Below are 21,035 nucleotides of genomic sequence, written 5' to 3' on the forward strand. Positions count from 1 at the left end.
AAGCACATGACTTATAATGGTTGGGAAATACATCAGTTCCTGCACCTGGATATTATCACTTTATGAAAGTGGCAGGTTATAGAGTTTATACTAGCCGGAAATGTATATCTTACTACGTCAAAGAACGAAAGTCCATTTCCCATTTACTACAAAATGTTTACTATCCATTAAAGATCATGCGCAATCTCATCGCCTCACATTGACGTGACAACCACCTGTTGCGCCCAGTTTAACGGCGAATTCCGAGGGAAGTTCCGTGGGCCTCTTAGCGAACTGACAGTTTATGCTATAACATCCTGTAATGCTTACTCATCTTTATAGTATTTCAAAAGTGATATTACCGAAAACCCACAATTCCATTAGCTGCAACATACGTCAAACACTATAACCAACGCATTTCATGTTAGTCAAAACAGTATCGTCCTGGGGGCTACTGGACGTAAAGTATATAACAGCCCCTTGAGGCCACAGGTTCCCAAGATACAATGAATCTTACAAGGTCACATCATAAATGTATACATAGGTTTGTACCATAAATCTCTTATTTAATTCTGTATAAGGATTATTGTTGGAGGACATACGAAAATAGATGTAAAAGTACTTTTACGAATCGAAAGCTTATGTGCTTAACGTTTTGAAAAAGCAATACATATTTTTTTTTGGTTAAGTGATCAATAACTAAATCTTAGCTATAAATTTTATGCAAATGGAAATACAGAAAGCCAAACTAATTTATACTTATAATGAAACATTTGTCTAATACAATACGGTGACACTTACTTCTCAGAAGGCTCCTGATTGTAACGCCGAACACGTTCAGCCGCGTCTTGTTTTATAGGACACAAATTTACACTGGTTTTTACAAGTTCACTGGGGCCCCGCAATTAAAAAACCCCGCCGCACTCTTGCTTATCGATGTTTAACACACGTTAAGTCGAAGAATAAAGTCGACTAGTTTTCCATCGTATTAAGTAACACAGTGACATCTAGCGTTTTCTTGAAGTATCACATCTTACGCTCAGTTTTTTTTCCGAAACAGAGATGACTAAACTACGTAACAAAAGTTCCATAGAAAGTTCTTGAAACCTAACAAATATGAATGTCATAAGTCCATATCTCTCAGTTCGTCCTCTGTGTTGTCAGTCATGGATGATTCAGAATCGGATGAATCATCATTACTGTCCTGATCTTTAAATACATGTTTTGCAGCATATTTCTGAACATATTCTTGCACTTTCTTCTTGTAATCATCTGGTTTGTGTAAATACAAGGCAGCTGCATCCGAATTCAAAGGATCTGTTGGGTTGGGATACGCGAGCAACTGGGGCAAAAATGACTCGAATATATTTGACAAGTCATAAAGAGCTGTCCATGCCTGATTAATTACATCCAGACAGACTGTCCCGGACGATTCATCTACATTTGGATGATAAATTTTATTCATGAAACCGATTGAAGGCGACTTAAAAGGATACTGTTCAGGTAAGTGAACACGTACATTCCATATTCCACCTTCGTACGGTGTTCCTTTCGGCCCATTAAATTTAACACAAAATTCATTCAGACCTGACAGGAACGTTACCTCCAATTTACTTTCTATAAGTTTAATAATGTCTGTGTCGATTCGCCTTTTGCCTGCACTGGGTGAAGACATTATTTAGCGATGTTCCTTTCGGTGCGATGTGCTGCGTGATTTAACCACCAGATTCTTGGACACTTCTGCTCCTGATCGTTGACGTATAGGGAACTCACGTCGCATACTCCTTAACGTCAGATGTGCTTCGCCACCATTACCAACACACTTTGACAGTACGACAGATTCCCTGGCTTTGCTGCACTGCCCGTACTGTCTGTACCATTTCACTACTAACGCAAGCGCAGACTCGCAGTACAGTGATGACAAAATCTCCCGTCCTACTACGAGTCATCTGTCATAGTAAAACAGCAATATCTTTGGAATACTTGAGTAGAAAATGTGCGGTATTCATAGTGGAACAGCTGATCCGATAACTAAATTTCACAGATTTGCTGTTACTGGCTAAACTTCGGCGCTACTGTTGACTTCTAAGACTACTGAACGATGCCTAAACACAGTAACATTTGACGCTTAATATCCGATTTGCATGTTAGTCAATGCGCAATGTCGGTGAAGCTGTAATAAACAATGTACGTATTTGCTTCGTTTCCACGTTAGTAGCAATTGTTTTCACAGATAAGCATTGGTGTGTGATGCAATTGCTATCGCGTAGATAACTTTCTATCCTCACTTTTTGTCAGAATTATAATTTCAATCCTTTCACTAGTTCTCGTGATTTTGAAAATGACAAGCACAAATGAACGCCGCCAGCTTGAAATGGAATTAACCGACCTCATAGATGCTGAAAATTTAAGGGGGTATGAAACTCTTTGTCAACTAAAAAAATACGAGAAACAAGTGTGCTGATGTAATATATAGTACGTGCTCTTAGAAACAACGGTAGACATTCTTAAGTCAGCATCAACGTCAGTGAATTTTACCGCTGTGTTGTTCCTGCACCCTTTTCGAAACTCTATTAAAATGTTTTAAGTTTGTTGTGCTCGTGTTGTTCCAGTGCCAATAGATCGCTCGTAAATCATATATTTGTGTACAGGAAGGATGCAGCATTAGCTTACAACAACAGGGGCCATATAAGATATTTGCAAGTGAACTTTGATGGAGCAATAGAAGATTATGATAAAGCAATAGCAATCGATCCTGACCTAGCAGTTGCATATTACAACAGAGGAACCGTTTTTTACAGACTAGGTAATGGGTTTACAATAATTTTTTACTACGTTGGGAGATACAAACTTAGTACTCGGGAAGTTTACCATATTGTTTTCCTCATTGAGCTCACAAAACACAATGAAATGATATTACTTACATGATAGTTTTTCCACATGGAATCAGAAAATAATGCCTCCACTATCTTAGGTCTTCACTATTTGTCTTTTAGCACCATAACAAGGTGTCAGGCATGCCATCAGTGGACCAAGCTACATTTTAGCTTGTTAACTAACATATCCCCCTATGCTAAAGATAATGTAAAGAAATGTGGCTTGTGCGTCCAGTACAGTAGCAAAAATTGATGTAATGAAATGATAGTGTGCACTACATGTGCTGTAATTGTTAATGCTGTGATTGTGCTACTAGAATTAGGAGCCATTCCATGTCAAATCAACACACCTATTTTACCCCACCCTCTTAGATTTTGCTGAAAGTTGGTATACTTATAGTGGGCACTGAGACTAAGAAAAATACCAAATTTCAATTTTTTTTAATCTCAAACCATTCCTGAAATATGGCTATGTAAACTTTTCAAAAACCAGCCAAAAATGTGTGAACGGACTTTATTTAAATTGTCCTAGGAGCTGCCCTAATTGAGCTAGAGAACTGGGAAAGGTGTCATTTTGCATGCTCTCTCCAGGGGTGTACACAAAAACATAGCTTCTAATTAGTAACCTTTTTCAAAATACTAATGAATATTTTGATTTAATTTTAATTGTTTTACAAAAAGTACATAATTGAAAATTTTCAAAATATTTCCATAACTACTTCATACTTTTGTAAATCACATGGCAAAATATAAATGTGGGATGATGATGGGTTCATTGTTAAAAAAAATTATTCTGGACTCTTGTTTTTCACTAACGGCCATAGCTTGACCAAATTGACCTTTAACAAACAGGAATTTCTTTAAAATATACTGAAAGGTAAGTAAAAAAAGTATTAGAAATATCAAAACATCACCTTATTAAACCAAAACTAATCAGCATATTTTATAATTAAGTTGATTGCTTATTTTGATCTCATACAACTTCACTAACATTATATTAACCGATATAACAAAAACAAGAAATTGAGCATTTAACTACAAACTGAAATAAAGTATGAATAAGTACAAGTATTTACATAATAGTTCTGGTCCATGATATTTGAAATGGAACTATTAAACAAATTAAATACGTAATGCTTGTTTTTGAGTAACAGGTATCTGTACATAGCTAAATTTAACACAATAGGTACTAACAATAATTTTGAAACAACTTTGTATAAAATATACATTAACACTAACCTGAGACAAAAATTAAGTTTTGAGTTGAAAGCAGTTTCCCAATAAATTGTCTTGGAACTTCACGTATTACATTTTAATAAAGTTGACCGGGTTTGGTTTACATCACTTTCATTAAGAATGTATGTGCTCCCTGTCGGAGTAAATGGATTCACTTTTGTGAGAACATCCACAACTGACACCCACAGGACATCTGCATGTGCAGGATAAGAGAATGACTTAGCTGGTCCACATGGATGAAGAAAAGTTATTTTCACTTCATCAAGTTCTTCGTTTTTTTCTGAAATGTACCCAAGCCACCAGTTTCTGTGATACACAGTGGTGACATAGCCTGATACATCTTGTAACTTCAGTTTGTCTGGTGATGTAGTTACTTCCCTCTCCCAACTCTGTATATCACCTGAGAAGTATTTGACTATTAATTTTGATGTGTTGGTAATGAAAGCGTGAAATTGCTGTGTTCCTTTGATTGTCAATGCCTCTTCAAGTCAGCTTTTTAAGAATATTTTTGAAGCAGTGTAGTCTTCTTGAGTGGAATATGCAAAATTAACATTTGTGATATTATTTACTGCCCACTCAAATAGATCTCGTGCGGTTTGGATGTGATTTTGGTATGGCCTTTGCAAACTTGCACGAGCTGCCAGTCTCTTTACTGAACCCCCTACTACATCACAAGGTCCTTTCCCATGTGCTGTGGCTGAAAAGTGCCATTCAGCTTTTATGTTGAAGTCTTCCTCTTGAAAGCAAAGGTTCAGGAAGTTTCTTATTTTTATACTGAGCGGCAGAGATTCCATAAGGTTTTCTCTTGTGGAGTTAGGAATGTTTGTTGTTGCTTGGCAATGAAGTCGTGCCGAATCAAAGTCGACATCTTACTACAAAATAAATCTACGAATTCTTCAGAAGTTTTCTGAACAATTTCCAGATTACATCGGTCAACTGATGTCCACTGTCGGAACTGAACTTGTTCAATTAAGTTTTCATGAAAAGAGTCTTTTAAAATTTAACATATGACAGTTTCTCCTGGGAAGAATTCACAGTTTCCCATGTTGCAATCAACTGATGATGGGTTGCAAAGCATTTTTGCAATGCACTGCTCATAATTGTTTAAGCTGCTGTTTGTGACTGTATTTAGTTTGGCATTTTCTATCATTCATTTTATGTTTTGATGAATTGTGCACACGCAGACAGTGTGTGTGTGCCACTCCAGCCAGAAAAATACACAATGTTTTGGTCTCAACTCAGCAAATTTAGAGAAATCTATTGTTATGTTAGGAAACTTTTCTTTAAAATGCTTGTAAACTTCTTTAAGGTTACACAAAATAAGTCTTTTTGATATTTTTGTTTTATTTCCACTTGTTTCTGTAATTGTCACACAACCTTTAATACCTGCCATTGCCCTGCTAACTTCATCATTTTCATAAAATGAATGTACAGTTTTGACAGTTTGTTGGTAAACACTTCCCTGGTTTTGGGTTTGGACCTTCCATGAATCCTTTCTCTTTCAAAATTTTTTTGGACTGCCGAACAATGTAATTAGGAGCATTAAATTCCCTCATTATTTTTCTGACACTCCACTTTTCAGGTAAACTTTTAAGAATCATTAGTTTTTTTTGCTCTACTTATAGAATTTTTAAAGTTTCTTTTAAGATTTTCAAGAACAGATTCATCAGTATCAGTATCTGACGAAGAAGTTTCAGGAGCAACAAAAAGTTTACTTGCCATTGATGAGATTTTCTTCACTTTTGATTTGGTGTAATGCCTAGATGTTAGTTTTCTCTTGTCAATTGGGGACTCACCTAGTTCTTGAAGTGTTGTGTTAAATGTTTTAACAGCTACTGAAGTTGGACTGAAGCCAGGGTCTTGGTCTCGGCCGATTATCTCTGATCCAGAAGATTCTTCTTCAACAGTTTCATCACTGATGGGCTCTTGTGCATTTTTCAATTTGGTTACATCTTTCCTACATTTATCACAAATCTTAGGCACCACTTGGTATTTGAGGAAATGATTTGGGCATCCGTGTTGTGACATTTCTCAGTTTTTTTCTGTCTCTAATAAAATGATTTGACTTCTTCAATGGATTATGACACTGCACTCTTACAGCACTGCACTTTTTACTTGGTTCCATATTTATACAAAAACCACTTATAAACTGCCCTTCAGTGTATAGATTTACTTGAAAATAAACTATTAAATATAATAGATACAGACTGATCAGCACAGAAGTAACAGTTGATTTGCACTAAAACCACAGTGCACAACAATGCTGTAGGCACACAAATCCTTAGAAGGTAACAATGCAGACTACATCTTCTCAACAATGGCTCCAGTCTCTGAATTATTGTACAGACATCAAGCCCTACATATATGGTCCTCTACTGACGTACTACCTTAAAGGTCAGTTTGGTCAAACTATGGCCGTTAGTGAATAACAAGAGTCCGGAATAATTTTTTTTAACAATGAACCCATTATCATCCCACGTTTATATTTTGCCATGTGATTTACAACAGTATGTAGTAGTTATGGAAATATTTTGAAAATTTTCAATTATGTACTTTTTGTAAAAAAAATTAAATAAAAATATTAATTACCATTTTGAACAAGGTTATTAATTAGAAGCTATGTTCTTTTGTCTATCACTGGAAAGAGCATGAAATATGCTACAAAATGACACCCTTCCCAGTTCTCTAGCTCAATTAGGGCAGCTCCTAGGGCAATTTAAAAAAAAAGTCCATTCACACATTTTTGGCCAGTTTTTGAAAAGTTTACATGACCATATTTCAGGAATGGTTTGAGGTAAAAAATTGAAATATGGTATTTTTCTTAGTTTCAGCACCCACCATAAGTATACCAACTTTCAGCAATATCTAAGAGGGTGAAGTAAAATTTTTATTTAAAGTGTGTTGATTTGACATGGAATGACTCTTAGTTGTATTGAATTGAATTTAATTTTATTTGATCCTGTAGGATTACATGATGTACAGTGAATGTGCATGTAATATAAGACATGTCAGAATTAGAAAACATTCATTATCACACACTTCGTAACCATTTTTCTTACATTCTAACTTCCTTCTTTATAAGTAACAATACATACAAATTTAGCAATATTATGAAAAGGAAAGTTGCCACTCACCATATAGCGGAGATTTTGAGTGGCAACTTTCCTTTTCACAATGTTGTTACATTCCCTACTGGATTTTTAATTATGTACACATTTAATGTGATAAATACTCATCAACACTGTACAATTCCTTTTCCACGAGGTAGTCTTTGAAAACTTAGTGTCACACACATTGTCACTCAGTCTTTTTAGGCAGACTTGATAGTAAATTGATACCTGAGTATTGGGGTGATTTTTCAACCATTTTCAGTCAGTGGGGTATGCTTTGTATGTCACTCTTCCTCCTTATTTGTAATGTACACTGCACTATCTTCTGTGACATGTATTATTGTTTTATATATGTGCAAGGATGTAATATGATGATCCTGACTGCTTTCTTTGTAATGTGAACGCCCTTTTTATTTCTTGAATGTTTGAGTTTTCCCACACTCTCTGTCCATACTGCATGTACGATTTGAAGAGTCCATGGTGTACTGTGCACAGAAGCTGTTTGTCTGCATAGTATGGTAGTTGCCTCATTATGAATATGATGGTTCCGAGTTTCTTACAGAAAGAATTAATATGTTGTTTCCATTTCAGCTTGTTATCTACAGTAATTCCTTAGAGTCTAGTAGGTTCTACTTCTTCCAGTCTTGTTTTATCCACCTCTAAACACATGTGCACAACCTTCTCTTTATTTGTGAACAGTACATAAATAGTCTTTTTTTAGGCTTATAACAAGTCCATTTTCCAGGAGCTACTGAGCTGTGGTGTATGCAGATACGTATGCTCTCCTTTAAGCTGTACCAAATTCCAGTCGTTCAGTATTATCATGTCATCTGCCTACAATATTTTCTTCTCTTTCTGTTCAACACCTGTGTCATTGACAAACAGATTAAACGACAGTGGCCCCATTACAGATCTCTGCGGAACACCATATTTGACAGCTTTGGTTTCTGACTGATATGCATTCCTTACTGGTACATATTGTTTCCTGTTGCATAAATATGATTCTATCCTCTCGCCTGCTTGCCCTCAAATACCATAGTTTTCCATTTTTCTTATCAGTATGTCATGGTCAGTAGTGTTAAAAGCTTTGGAGAGATCCATAGACATTACAGAAACAACTTTTTCCTCATCTAAGGACTGTATAATATATTCTGTCAGACTGGCAATTGCTGATTCCATAGATGTACTCTTTCTGAAACAATGCCGTGAAAGTATAAGAGTGTTGTGTTGTCCCGGTAATCAACTAATCTATTATATGTAAGCATTTCCAGGATTTTTGAGAAACCTGATATCAGTGAAACTGGCCGTAATTGTTAAGGTCATCCCTATCCTCTTTCTTGTACACTGGTGATATCCTGCTTATCTTCAGTTTACTTGGAAAAATTCCATCTCTGAAAGAGCTGTTTTCTATGTCCAGCAGTGGTGAGATTATTTGCTCACTTGCTTTATTATATAGTTCTATATTTAATCATTACCAGCTGATTTCTTGGACGTCAGTTTTTCGAAAGATTTGAGCTACTTATGAGGAAAATACTAAAATCTAACATAAAACTAATTATCTGTGGCGATTTCAACATTGAAATGGCCAACAGTGATGAACATGTTACTAGAACGTTTTTTAATATCTTAAGATCACTAAATTTACAATGTACAAATTACACACCAACACGGGATAAGGCGTGCTTAGATAATATTATAGTAAATTTTTCTAGAGATATGTATGACGTCAGACTTGCCAGTGGAGCCCTAGCTGATCATGAACCATTGATTTTAACATTCTCCTGTGATCAGTTGCCTAAATCAGTCAGAATCAAGTCTAATGCCACATGGGTAAGAGGGCAGAAAGATGAATATATTAATTTATTTATTGACAGAATATCTTATGTTAACTGGGACTTTGTATACAACACACAACCTGGAAAGGGTGCTGGTGAAATGGTGTTTAACAAATTCCTGGAAATACTCATAGAGTTATGGTACTCCTGCTCACCATTAATCAAAAGTAGCCCTAAACATAAACAGAAAAACAAACAGCTAAAATGGTATACAGATGAGCTAGCTCTCACTAGGGAGGAGATGCTCAGACTGTACAGAATATATAAAAATTCTTGTAAAGAAGGACCTGGGCTAGATAATACTTCTTATAGAGCTTATCTAAAATGTAAAAAAATCTACAAAGACAAACTGTCCTTGGCCAAAAAACAAGCATGTGAACATTACATTGAAAGTGCTCCCAACAAATGTAAAGCAGCATGGGATATCATCAACCAATATAATTCACAAACCCATACACAAGATGCAATGCTGGTCCCAGAAGAAGTAAATAATTACTTCCTAACCTCAGTGAGTGAGCTGAAAAACAAAATCAAGCAAAATGGCACTTGTGCACTAGATCATCTTTGTGCTGTGCCCCGTAGTATGTATACTTTCCACTGGAATGTTGTCACCCCAGAGGATATTGTAAAAGCTGTGGCAAGGTTCACCAACTCCAAAAGCATGGACTGTTATTGGTTTTCTAATTATCTAATGAAAAAATTAATACACCTTATCTGTCAACCTCTTTCTTTTATTTTTAATATTTGTTTAGAATCTGGAGTTTTCCCAGATGCACTCAAAACTGCTAAAGTAATACCGGTCTTTAAAAAGGGAGATAAGCATCTGCCCCAAAACTATCGACCAGTTTCTATTGTCCCAATTTTTTCTAAAGTTTTTGAATATGTAATGTACAGTCAACTAAATAACTATTTTGATAAGCATGATCTCCTCTCCAACAGACAATTTGCATATCAGCATGGTAAAAACACCACTACTGCTGTCACTGAAGTTGTTAACCAGGTGTTAACTGCATTCGAAAATAAGGATCTAGTGTCAGTCGTACTGTGCGATCTTAGCAAAGCCTTCGACTGCATACCATCTAACACCCTACTTGCAAAACTGGAATTTTATGGCATACACAAACCATCTTTGGATATAATCGAATCATACTTAAGTAACAGGAGACAGTATGTATCAATTAAAAATAGATGCTCCTCACTGAAGGAAGTTCGGACTGGAGTGCCTCAGGGCTCGGTCCTAGGTCCTTTTCTGTTTATCATTGCAATTAATGACTTACCTTACCATGTAGGAGCAAATTCAGTTGTGTGTTATGCAGATGATACAACGTTGCTCAATACACACCATGACACAACAGAACTGCATCAGGCAACACAGGAAAAACTAGAACTAGTAATGGATTGGTTTTCTTCTAATGAACTCCTGTGTAATCCTGATAAAACACAAGAGCTAATTCTGAGTTTAACTACAGCTGTTGAAAGCAAATCAATAAAATTATTAGGATTCCACATTGACTCAAAATTAAACTGGGAGGAACACATTAGCCATATCTGCAAGAGAGTAGCAAGAGTGTGTTATCTCATCTGGAGACTGACAGATATAGTCACTGATGAGTATCTAAAGGTGGTATATTTTGGCCTCTTTCAGTCACACATTTCCTACGGCATATTGTTATGGGGACATTCTTGCTTTGTCAGTGAAATTCTGAAAATTCAAAAAAAAGTAATTAGAATAATAAGCAAAGCTAAGCCCAAGGAACACTGCCATCCCCTCTTTATCAAGCACATGATATTAACTGTGGTGAATCTATACATCTACACAGCCCTGCTTTATGTCAAAAGCAACTTAAATGAGTTCGAGACCAGAGAGAACATACATCCCCACAACACCAGAGGCAAACTGGACTTTGACATACCAAGACACAGACTCACAAAGACTGCAAACTCACACAAAATAATGAGTTTAAAACTCTTCAATAAACTTCCAGCATCTGCTCGGTCACTGACCAATAATATTTTCAAACGTAAGGTTTATGACTGGCTTCTCAAACACCCATTTTATAAGATAACAGAATATTTTGAAATAAGCATTGACATTAGTATATAAGAATATTCCTAAAAGAAAAGGAATTAAATTGTAAAAACTTTACTGTAAAGTTGTTGTTAATTGTATATTTAATGTTCAGACCTATTCCGCTGTAAGTGGTCAATGGTGAATAAACTGAATACTGAATGTACAGTTTTTCTCAGTTCATATTCTGTGACTTGTGCTTAATTTTTTTTACTTACTTAGTAACCATTTTTTGCTGACTATTTCTTTGCAATTTTAAGTTCTCTACCACAATTATATAGTTATCATTGAGTATGTTAGCTATTTCTCTGCCATCTGTAACCACTGTATGGTCTATTTTCATTTTGACCTGATATCTGTTTCTTTGTGTGATCCAGCTTTTTTTCTTTCTTTCTTTAATCATTAATTATATTCCAGGCTGCCTTTACCTTGTTTTTTGAGTTCAGCATGATGAAATCAATTGCTCTCGCTTTTGCCTCCCTTATTACTTTTCTATACTTCTTTGCAGTATTTTACAATTTTCAGCTTCACCCCTCCATCTTAAATCCTGCAGCTTCCTTTGCACTTACCTTATTTCATTGGTAATTCACTCTGTCTGATCCCGCAACTTTTCTTGTCTCTTTATTTTGGGAAAGCTACATTAAAATGGTGACCAATAATTGTAATAAATGAATCATACTCTTCATTTACATTCTGCACCTGTAGGGTTTCATTCGAGGTGTCCCTGCATAATATTTTACTGTAGAAGTTAATATTTTGTTCACTGATTTCTTTGATTGATTGTTTTATTTCTGACATTATTTCCTTACTGCAGAAGCAGGTCAGCTGTTGCTGATGATCAGATATTTCTGTTTGGACTACAGCTAGCATAGTTACGCCTACCAGTATTATTAATGATTATGTCAATAACTGTCTGACTATGAGAAGTCACTCGTCTAGCTGCAGGTATTGTTGCCTCCATATTGTATATTGTACTAATGATTCCTCAAAATTTCCTCTTGGTTTTGATTCTTTTCCCATGTCAGTATTGAAGTTTTCACATGTAATGATGTTTTTCTTCATATTCATTCTGAGTATGTTGGCAGCTTTTTTTCCAGAAAGATGCTAATCTTGTAGCTTGGTATATTGAACACAAAACAAACTTAAAGTTATCTGTCATTGCACCATTAATTTCAAAGTCTTTTCTCTAGCTGTGGGTAATCTCACATGTAGTATTTGCAGTCTTTAGGGGTTTTCCTATTTAATATATAAGGAAAATCCACCACCTTTATGTTTAGCTCTGCAGAAGTAACTGGGTAAGATATAATCCTTTATTGTCAAGTTAGCTATCTGAAAGTCAGTTAGACCATGTTCACTGATACATAGCACAGTTGTATTTCACTTAGGACTATTCCTGCTCCTAGTTTCTTGTCGGTAAGGTATTGAATATTCTGATGTAGCACTTTTATGTAACTTTTCTGTTGCTAGTTTACATGTTGTGGGCTGCGTTCTGAGAGCCTATTCTGTAGTCCCTCCTTTATTGTGCGATTTTTGCTTCTTCAGCTGCAGCTAGTGTTGTAAAATTCCTGGGAATTTAAAATCGAAGAAATATGCCCAGGGAATATTGCTGGCAATATTCCCAAAATTCATAAATTCCTGGAAATTTATGATTAATTTGCAAAATAGCTCAAAAAACTGTCAATTAATAAGTAAAAGCAATAATTATATGGTTAAATCAAACTCAAAAATGGAAATATAATTATAATTAAATAAAATTCCTGGGAATTTATAATTTTAAAAATGGAATTTCTCACATTAATAGGTCAATGTGGTAATTGTGTGATTATATTAAAAAAAATATGAACACTCTTATATTTCAAAAAATATTATAATTGAATAAAAACATCAGAAAAATAACCAGAATGTAAAATGTTATAAAAATCAAATTAAAACTACTAAAAGGCAAAAGGTTTAATACAGTATCTTTACTTTCCACATTCAATCTTTTCTTAAGTCCCCTAGTCACTGTCACTCTCAATGTCCATTAAATCATCTTGATCCTTCTCCTCCTCTTCTACATTTCCAAAAAAAAAAAAGTCATCGTCATTGATACAGTGACTTACTCGATCTCATCATCTTCTTCAGTCTCAAGGATTTCTTCATCTTCTTCCTGTCCTCCTGTTTCCACTGGGTTGACTTCTGCTTGCTTGCTTCTTTCTTCTCTTTTGGAGGTGGAATATTCATGAGCTTCCAGTTGTAAGAAAGAAATGTCAGTTTCGGTGCTCGCCTCAGAAGAAAAATTGTTTCTTTTCTTGGGATGCAACCACAAAAATGTACTGAATGTATGCTCGCTCTGTGGCAGTCGAAGTTACTGGTGCCCACAGTATTCCTATGCCCGTATCTGCCAAGTCACTAGTACCTCTCAAGGCCCTCCACCATGACAGAGGCCTGATAATTTTATCCTTTTCGCCCATCCCTTCCCAAGAAACTTCTTTAGAATAAGCCTTCCTTGCCTGTAGTCAGCCAAACTTTCTCTTACTTTTAAGATGACCAAACCCATATGCCAAGCACAATCACAAACGAAACCTATGGCGTCTAGTAGTTCTGTAGGGTTGAGCAAAGTTTCCTGCATTTTAGGGTCCAGCATAAATTCTGCGAGATGGATTGGTTCAATGTCAAAATTTTTTCTCTTGATGAACTTCTCCATGACTGTCTTTTCTTTGGATTTTTGCATGTGTGATGTTAGTAAATTTTCCTTCATACTTTTCTCTAGTTCATTTAATTTCCTGACCACTCTATGTATTTGTGGATCATTTGATTCAATGTATGTGATAAGATCAACAGTTGGTTTCAGCAAATTTATCTTCTTTTCTATTCTAACCCAAAACATAGTTTCCTTTTAATGGATGGGTCTATATCAGCCTTTTCATTGACAGCCAATGTTTGGAGGACCACTTTGTTCGATTTGCTAGCTCTCCAAACAAAAAAGGTGGCTGTTCCATGTGGTCTGCCCAGGTAACTTCAGCTTTTTCTCTGAAGAAATTTCATTGAACAAAGCTTTCAATACGTGACTGTTTTTCACAGTTTTTACTATAGTTATCACCTGTGCTAAGAAACTTTGAACAGTCTGGCGTCCGAAGATGTCAGCACACAGTAAATGGAGAAAGTGAGCAATGGAGCCAAGAGGTACTATATGAGGATACTTTTCTTTCAAGAGTGATAAGGCTGCCTTCATGTTCGTTTTTGTTGCCAATAAGTACCAAAAACTTATCAGGACCATACTTCTCAATGACAGATCTAATGATCTCTGCTGGGTATTCGGCATTATGTCTCTGGGTTTTGGTCATTTTTAAATCTACAGAAAATGGTTCTGCCTTTGAAATCACAAAATTAATTATAGACATGTTTCTGATATTACTCCAGCCGTCACATTGAAGATGTAAATTTTTTGTTTCCTGAATTATTTTTGTTATTTCTTCTTTCATTTCTGTATACTGAGCCTCAAAATAAGTTGTAGACATTAGAAATCTTGATGGTAACTTACATGCAGTTCCTCGATTTTTGGAAAAAATCCATCCACAGTGGGTGCTATATCAAAGGTAATGGGGATCAGCTTACAAAAACTGCTTTAGCTAAGGATTGGTTCAGCACCTTGTGCAGAAAAAAAAAAAAAAAATTAATGGCAATGAACCATTTAATAAAGCCACAACAAAGAATAAAATCTATATACTTGTGCCACCTAAAAATTTTGTATTGCTTTTGAGAAATGGCATAACACACTTCATTGTAAGCTGTTTTGAGATTTGAAGGAGCAGTTGCAATCTAGGCCTACTACTCCTAAATGCGAAAATAGTTATTTGTCAAAGGAATAGTGAAGTGATATTCTATTAGCATGAAAGTTCAGTCAGAAAAACTAACCTACTTTTGTTAACAAACTTTTGTTTTACAAACTATAATTAACATACTTTTGTTTTTGTGATATTTAAATGGTGGGAAATACTAGGCTGGGGAATGCTACTATATCTCTTTTATAGGATTAAGGAAAAAGACTAGAGTTTCCAGTTTGGCTGTTGGTCGGTAATTTTCCTTCTTAATACAGTGGAATACATACAACATTCTTACTGTTTAACATCACGAAAGCAATTGAAGCCTACAATATAATAGGCTACAAAAAGGACTACTATGAACAACCCATTTTCATACCAAAAAATAGTTGGCCTTAAGTGATTTAAACTTAACATTTGTTTGGTTAGCCACGTGATCCAAAAATGCAGTCATTCCTCTTGATGAACCTGGGCTGTAAATTGGTATAGTACCAGATCCCAAACTACAAGAGTATTCAGATAGGGGACTTGGCCAAGGCTTTGGTGGAGGTGGCGTTGGTGACTTGAAAGGAGATGTAGCTGAACCAGCCGAGGTTACAAAAGCTTCGCCTTGGATAGTCTGGCCTACATTTGAATGTGCATCCACTGTCAGTGCTTGATTGATATCCATTTTGGTTGTTGGTCCATGTGTTAGTTTATTGACAGTGAGAATATTTTTCAATCCTGCAGGGCATTTGATACATTTTTTATGCACTTTTCCATTTTAACTGAATTACCTTGCTTGTATTCTTGAGTACAATACTTACAAACACCTTTTCCTGTAATATTAAAGAAGTCCCAAACTACCACTTTTTTCTTCACCATTTTGCAACAGTGAATGAAAACACAACAATGAACAAAACAGGAAGCAGGCCTACTCAAAGTTATTTGATTCACTTGTCGCTTAAATGTTACAATTTCACACTCTTATCTCACACAAAGTTCTAATGAAACTGGTTCTTTAACTTGTAAGCACAACTATCAACTGAAAAAAAAACATTATGGCTGTTTCTCTGAAAGCTGCAGTGATGCAGTTTTCAAGGGAGCAGGGAAAAATTCCCTCTTTCGCCTTGTAAGAACTAAATTTCCCCATTACAGCTTATTGTAATTAAATTACCCTTTAGGCCTAAAACATGGTTATGATCAACTTAATTAGTTTTTCTTAATTTTAATACTTTTTGTTTGGAAGATATGATCTGAACCAGTTCAAATGGATGCCTCTGGTGCTAGAGGACTGTGTTTTCTGCATCAGCATCTGTACTCTGCAAACCACTGTGAACTGTGTGGCAGAGGATACATCCCATTGTTCCAGTTTTAAGGTTTTTTTTACCCATTCCAATCATGTATGGAGAGTGGGAAGAACGGTTGTTTAAATGTCTCTCTGCTTGCTATAGGTAATCTAATTTCGTCATCACAATCCCTACTAGAGCGATATGTAGGGGATTGTGGTATGTTCCCAGAGCCATCATTTAAAGTCGGTCCTTGAAACTTTGTAAGTAGCCTTTCTCATGATAGTTTATTCAAATTGTGCCTTGTTGATACTGTAGTCATAGGATACTGTGTTTTTTTTTTTTTTTTTTTTGAAGTGCACAGTTTTACATTTCAGAACATTTAAAGCACTTTGGCAGGATATGATGGACTTTAAAATCAACAGGCTATCTTACTGACTGTTTGTGCTAGATAGCAACATCATCTGCAAAAAGTCTGAGGTTACTATTAGTATTGACTGTAAGGTCATTAATTTTCAGCCTGAACAGCAAGGGACCCAACATACTTCTCTGGGATACACCTGAGGTTATGTCTATATCTGTCAATGGCTCTACAATCCTGCTTTTGATAGCAATTGTGGGTGTTGTACTGAGTCAAATGCTTTTTGGAGATCTAAAAATACTGCATATACCTGACTGCCTTGATCCATGGTTTTCAGTAAGTCAAGTGCAAATTGGGTATCACATGATCAATGTTTTTGGGATCAGTGCTGGTTGGCATTCTGTTCAAAATAGCTCATTATGTTTCAGCTCAAAATATGTTCTAAAAGTGTACAACATATGAACATGAAAAATATTTGATAGTAATACTGTGGATCACTTCTGCTCCCCTTCTTATAGATGAGTGTGACCTGTGCTTTTTTTCCAATTACTGGGCAGGGTTTATTGTTTGCGGAATCTATGATAGATTATAGTTACCTGAAGGGCTAACTCAGCCAAAAATTCAGTATAGAATCTGATAGGGATTTCATTGGGCCCTGGAGCTTTGTTCAGTTTTAATAATTTCAAGTGTTTCTCAACACTGCTTACACTAATATGTATTTCACTCATCTTTTTAGTGGTACAAGTGTTAAATAGGAGTAACACTCCTGAGTTTTCTTTTGTAAAGTAGCATTTGGAAACAGAGTGAGGCATTTCTACTTTTGCTTTGCTTATTTTCATTTCAGTCTCTGTCTCATCCATGAGTTACTGGACACTAACTTTGGTGGCACTAACAGTCTTTCCATATGATGGAAATTTCTTTGGGTTTTGTGAAAAAAATTTTGACAATATTCTGATACAGTAGTCGCTGCAGGCTTCAGACATTGCTCTCTTGATAGCCAGGTGCATTTCATTCAGCATTTTTCTGTAGCCCTATGCTTTGATGTATTCTGTTTGCAATTGTCTGTATCCTTAGAAGTTTCTTTACAGCAACTATATACCATGGAGGGTCCCATCCCATCATGAACTGTTCCACTGGGCACATATCTGTCCAGTGCAAGGCCAGCTATTCTTTTAAACTGGAGCCATAGTTCTTCTGTGTGCTCCTGCCCTGAGCTGAAAGTTTAAAGTTTCTCATTGAGATATGATACTACTACTTTGTCTAGTTTGCAGATCATATAAATCTTTATACTTGTTGTAGGTGCCCTTCCTACTGTAGTATTCATTCTTCCAATTGTTGCCTTGTGGTCAGTGATATCAGTTTTGTTGCGGACATCCTCAAGGACGTCATTGAGGACATCAGGACTATTTTTTGCCGGATACATTTCCATCATGCAGAGTTCCAGAGTATCTGTTGTAGGTAGGTATCAGAGGAGGGATTCAGAAATGTACCTATTTTAATCCACTACGCACCCGTTTACAATTGTAGCCTGATATATCTTCCCTTTTAGCAGATGACATGTGCTCAGCCAGTCGCGTCCTTGAGTTTAACAGTGCCAGTGAGATGACATTGGTCATTTGAAGCTCCTCTTTGGGGAATACAACCCCCCCCCCCCTTCAATAGTAGTTTTCTAAGATTTCCTTCCATTTTTAGTTTCCCTCCTCCTTGAGTTTCGCTCCCATTGCTGCTGATTTCACATTCGGTTTTTTACCCTTTCCTAAGCCACAGAATGGGCACTTATGACTGTAGCAGTTTTGCGCTCTAAAACAACAACAAAAAAAGTAATGTTCTCTGAGATAGCATTTTGTACTTCATGATGTCAAATACTTTTGACAAATCTAGACAGTTCTATAGTTTGTTGTTCTCTCTCTCTCTCTCTCTCTCTCTCTCTCTCTCTCTCTCTCTCTCTCTCTCTCTCCAGGAATAGGAGTGGAATTTGGACTTGTATATAGCAGTAGTTGCAGATTTATTCTTCCTGAAATCATGCCAAGCATTAGAGCAAACTTGGTTCCTTTCCATTAAATTGAGTATTGTTTGACAAACTAATCCTTCCAGAACACAGGCAATAATTATACAGGTCTGTGACTTTCTTTCCTTTCGTAAAGAGTGAAATAATGTTTGCTACTTTCAGGCTCTCGGTAAATGCACACATTAGAAAGTGGAACAGTCATTTTATTTTTGCAGTTCTATATGGTAAAATCAGGGATGCCATCAGTTGCAGACTACAGCAATATTTTAGATTCTTCATGCTCAATAATACACTCAGTGGTCAATAATGTACTCCAAGTTGACTGGGTATGATGACTGATTGTTGCTCCCATCAGCCACCACATCAAGTGTCTACTGGGAATGGCATGAGAGTGATTTCATCAGCAAGGAATATAGAGGATAGGGAAGATTTTATTTGACTTTGTACATTGTGTAATGGTTTGGTGAACCATCATAGTAATTTCTTTACAGTAACTGCTTTGATACTGAATATATTTGCAACTTGGAGTGGCTTAGTGCCTCATCAGTAGTTGTGAATTGGAGCTGTGTTCTCATTTTCAAGAGGCAGGTGATTTGTTTCATCTGTTATAATACTCCACACTGCCTGTGTGTTGTTAGCAGATGATGTCACATAATTGTCATTAGCCATTTGCTTGTCTTGTGCTGTAGCTTGTACATACTGCTTTATGTACATCACTTAATAGAGGATAGTGTAGTTGTGTTTGAAGAATGCTAATTCAATAGAAATCTTTTCCTTTTACAGGAAGTCTTTAAGCCAGTTGTTAGTCACTTTTTAAATTCTTTTCCATTTAAGAGGAGGAAGAGCAATATAAAAATAGTAGACGAATGTTTTTAAGAAAGTTTTTTTAAACACCTCATTCAGAAACTTCATCTGAAAGTGTTTCTATAATAGTTGTATTTCCTGTTTCCATTTGAAGAGAGAACATTTAAAAGGTTGAAGGCTTGAGTGCAATGGTCCTAATAAAGTGGTTGGTTGGTTGGTTGGTTTTGAGGAGGGGACCAAACAGCAAGGTCATCAGTTCCATTGGATTAGGAAAGGGTGGGAAGGAAGTCAGCCGTACCCTTTTGACAGGAACCATTCTGGGATTTGCCAGAAGCAATTTAGGGAAATCACAGAAAACCTAAATCAGGATGGCTGGACACAGGTTTTAACCATCGTCCTCCTGAATGTGAGTCCATTTTCTTAACCACTGCACCACCTTGTTTGGTCTAATAAAGTGTATCTGCAGCATCTACAGATGGGAGGAGTCATTTGTAAACACCTGGTCTAGAATTGTTTTGCGTCATGTACCAAATGTTAAACTAGCTTTCAGATTGAATTCACTTGTGATATTCAGTAGATATTCCATCTCTACAAAGAGGACCAATGCTGCTGTCTTTTAGTGAAATTTGTCTAGGAGTGTTTAAGGATTTCTGAAAAATGTTTGACGCTGCTAGTATGGAAATGATAAAGGAATGATGATGTAGGTGTCTAAAATTTTGATAACAGCTGGTTTCAAATCCAAGTCTTTACTTAAAAAACTTAATTGCTCGCTATAATATTTTATGACTTTTCTTTATATAAATTTGACCATCCACAGCCCCATATTGACTTTTCCTATGATAATGAGTTGCTAACATTAACCAAGTATGCTAATATACCAAATTTAGTTTGATTCCAGCCAGTGTTCTGTCACGCATAGGGCATTGTTTACATACCATGAAGTGGTTGTAAATAACAATTCAATACCTGCTGTCTTATTAGTGATAGACTGCATGTCTTGTCAAACATTCATGAGTACTGTGATAAACTTGTATGGTTATCATCAATTGTAGGCTTAAACTTAGTTGTGCTCTTTTAAAATTTTTGAGACCAGTAGGCCTTATTCTCATTCAAAACAATCATTCTCTAATTTCATCGTACAACTGCATTAGAAATAGGCAATTCTGACAATTTTTGGGTGCTTACAAAACTATATTTTTGTTCAGCCAAAGAATACATCATCCCTGAATTTCGTTATATATCAACACAAATAAATATCCATTTTTGAGAATTTTTACGAGAAATTTGCAGTAAATCAGTGTTTGTGATTTAGTTACTGCAGCGTATTTTCTAACTAACATATTGTGTTACACCTAGATTTTCCTTAGAGATGTAGCCCTGTACAGGGTGATTTTTTTCCACTGTGTTCAAACTCTAGGGATTGATCGATGAGAGGATATGGAATAAACAAACTTATGTCTGGAAATGCTTGGTTTCCATGCTAGAGACCATTTATTCAATCGTACATTGTTACAGATACTGTGATCTAATACACATTTGTACCATGAAGCCACAGTTACAGTATGTGTTGAAAATGCTTTCCGTATGCCTCAATGCATGCGTGTACGCACCGTAGCATGTTCTGTCTCTCACATTCGCATTTGAAAGGCTGGATTGGAACAGTGCCAAAGGCAGCATGAATATGCTG

At 36.0% G+C, this 21,035-nt stretch overlaps 2 protein-coding genes across 5 annotated transcripts in view; one reads left to right on the forward strand and one right to left on the reverse strand.

The window, feature by feature from the left end:
• The window catches only part of LOC126458386 (ubiquitin-conjugating enzyme E2 H-like), a 60,474-nt gene extending 58,555 nt beyond the window's left edge, over positions 1-1,919 (reverse strand). Inside the window, exon 1 of the mRNA XM_050095375.1 lies at positions 781-1,919. Within this exon, the coding sequence (XP_049951332.1) occupies positions 1,103-1,654 (552 nt within the window). The 5' untranslated portion in view covers positions 1,655-1,919 and the 3' untranslated portion in view covers positions 781-1,102. The remainder of the gene's footprint in view (positions 1-780) is intronic.
• Positions 1,920-1,949: 30 nt separating this feature from the next.
• Positions 1,950-21,035, forward strand: part of LOC126458387 (tetratricopeptide repeat protein 32-like) — a 60,116-nt gene continuing 41,030 nt past the window's right edge. For 2 of the 4 annotated variants that reach the window (XR_007585626.1, XM_050095376.1), the window contains exons 1-2: positions 2,177-2,394; positions 2,631-2,785. Coding sequence is in view for 2 of the 4 variants with exons in the window: in XM_050095376.1 (XP_049951333.1) it covers positions 2,321-2,394; positions 2,631-2,785 (229 nt within the window). In the remaining 2 variants the exon portion in view is untranslated. The other 2 variants (XM_050095377.1, XR_007585627.1) reach the window with 2 other exon arrangements.

Source organism: Schistocerca serialis, chromosome 2 (genome assembly GCF_023864345.2).
Source record: "Schistocerca serialis cubense isolate TAMUIC-IGC-003099 chromosome 2, iqSchSeri2.2, whole genome shotgun sequence".
NCBI classification, from domain to species: domain Eukaryota; kingdom Metazoa; phylum Arthropoda; class Insecta; order Orthoptera; family Acrididae; genus Schistocerca; species Schistocerca serialis.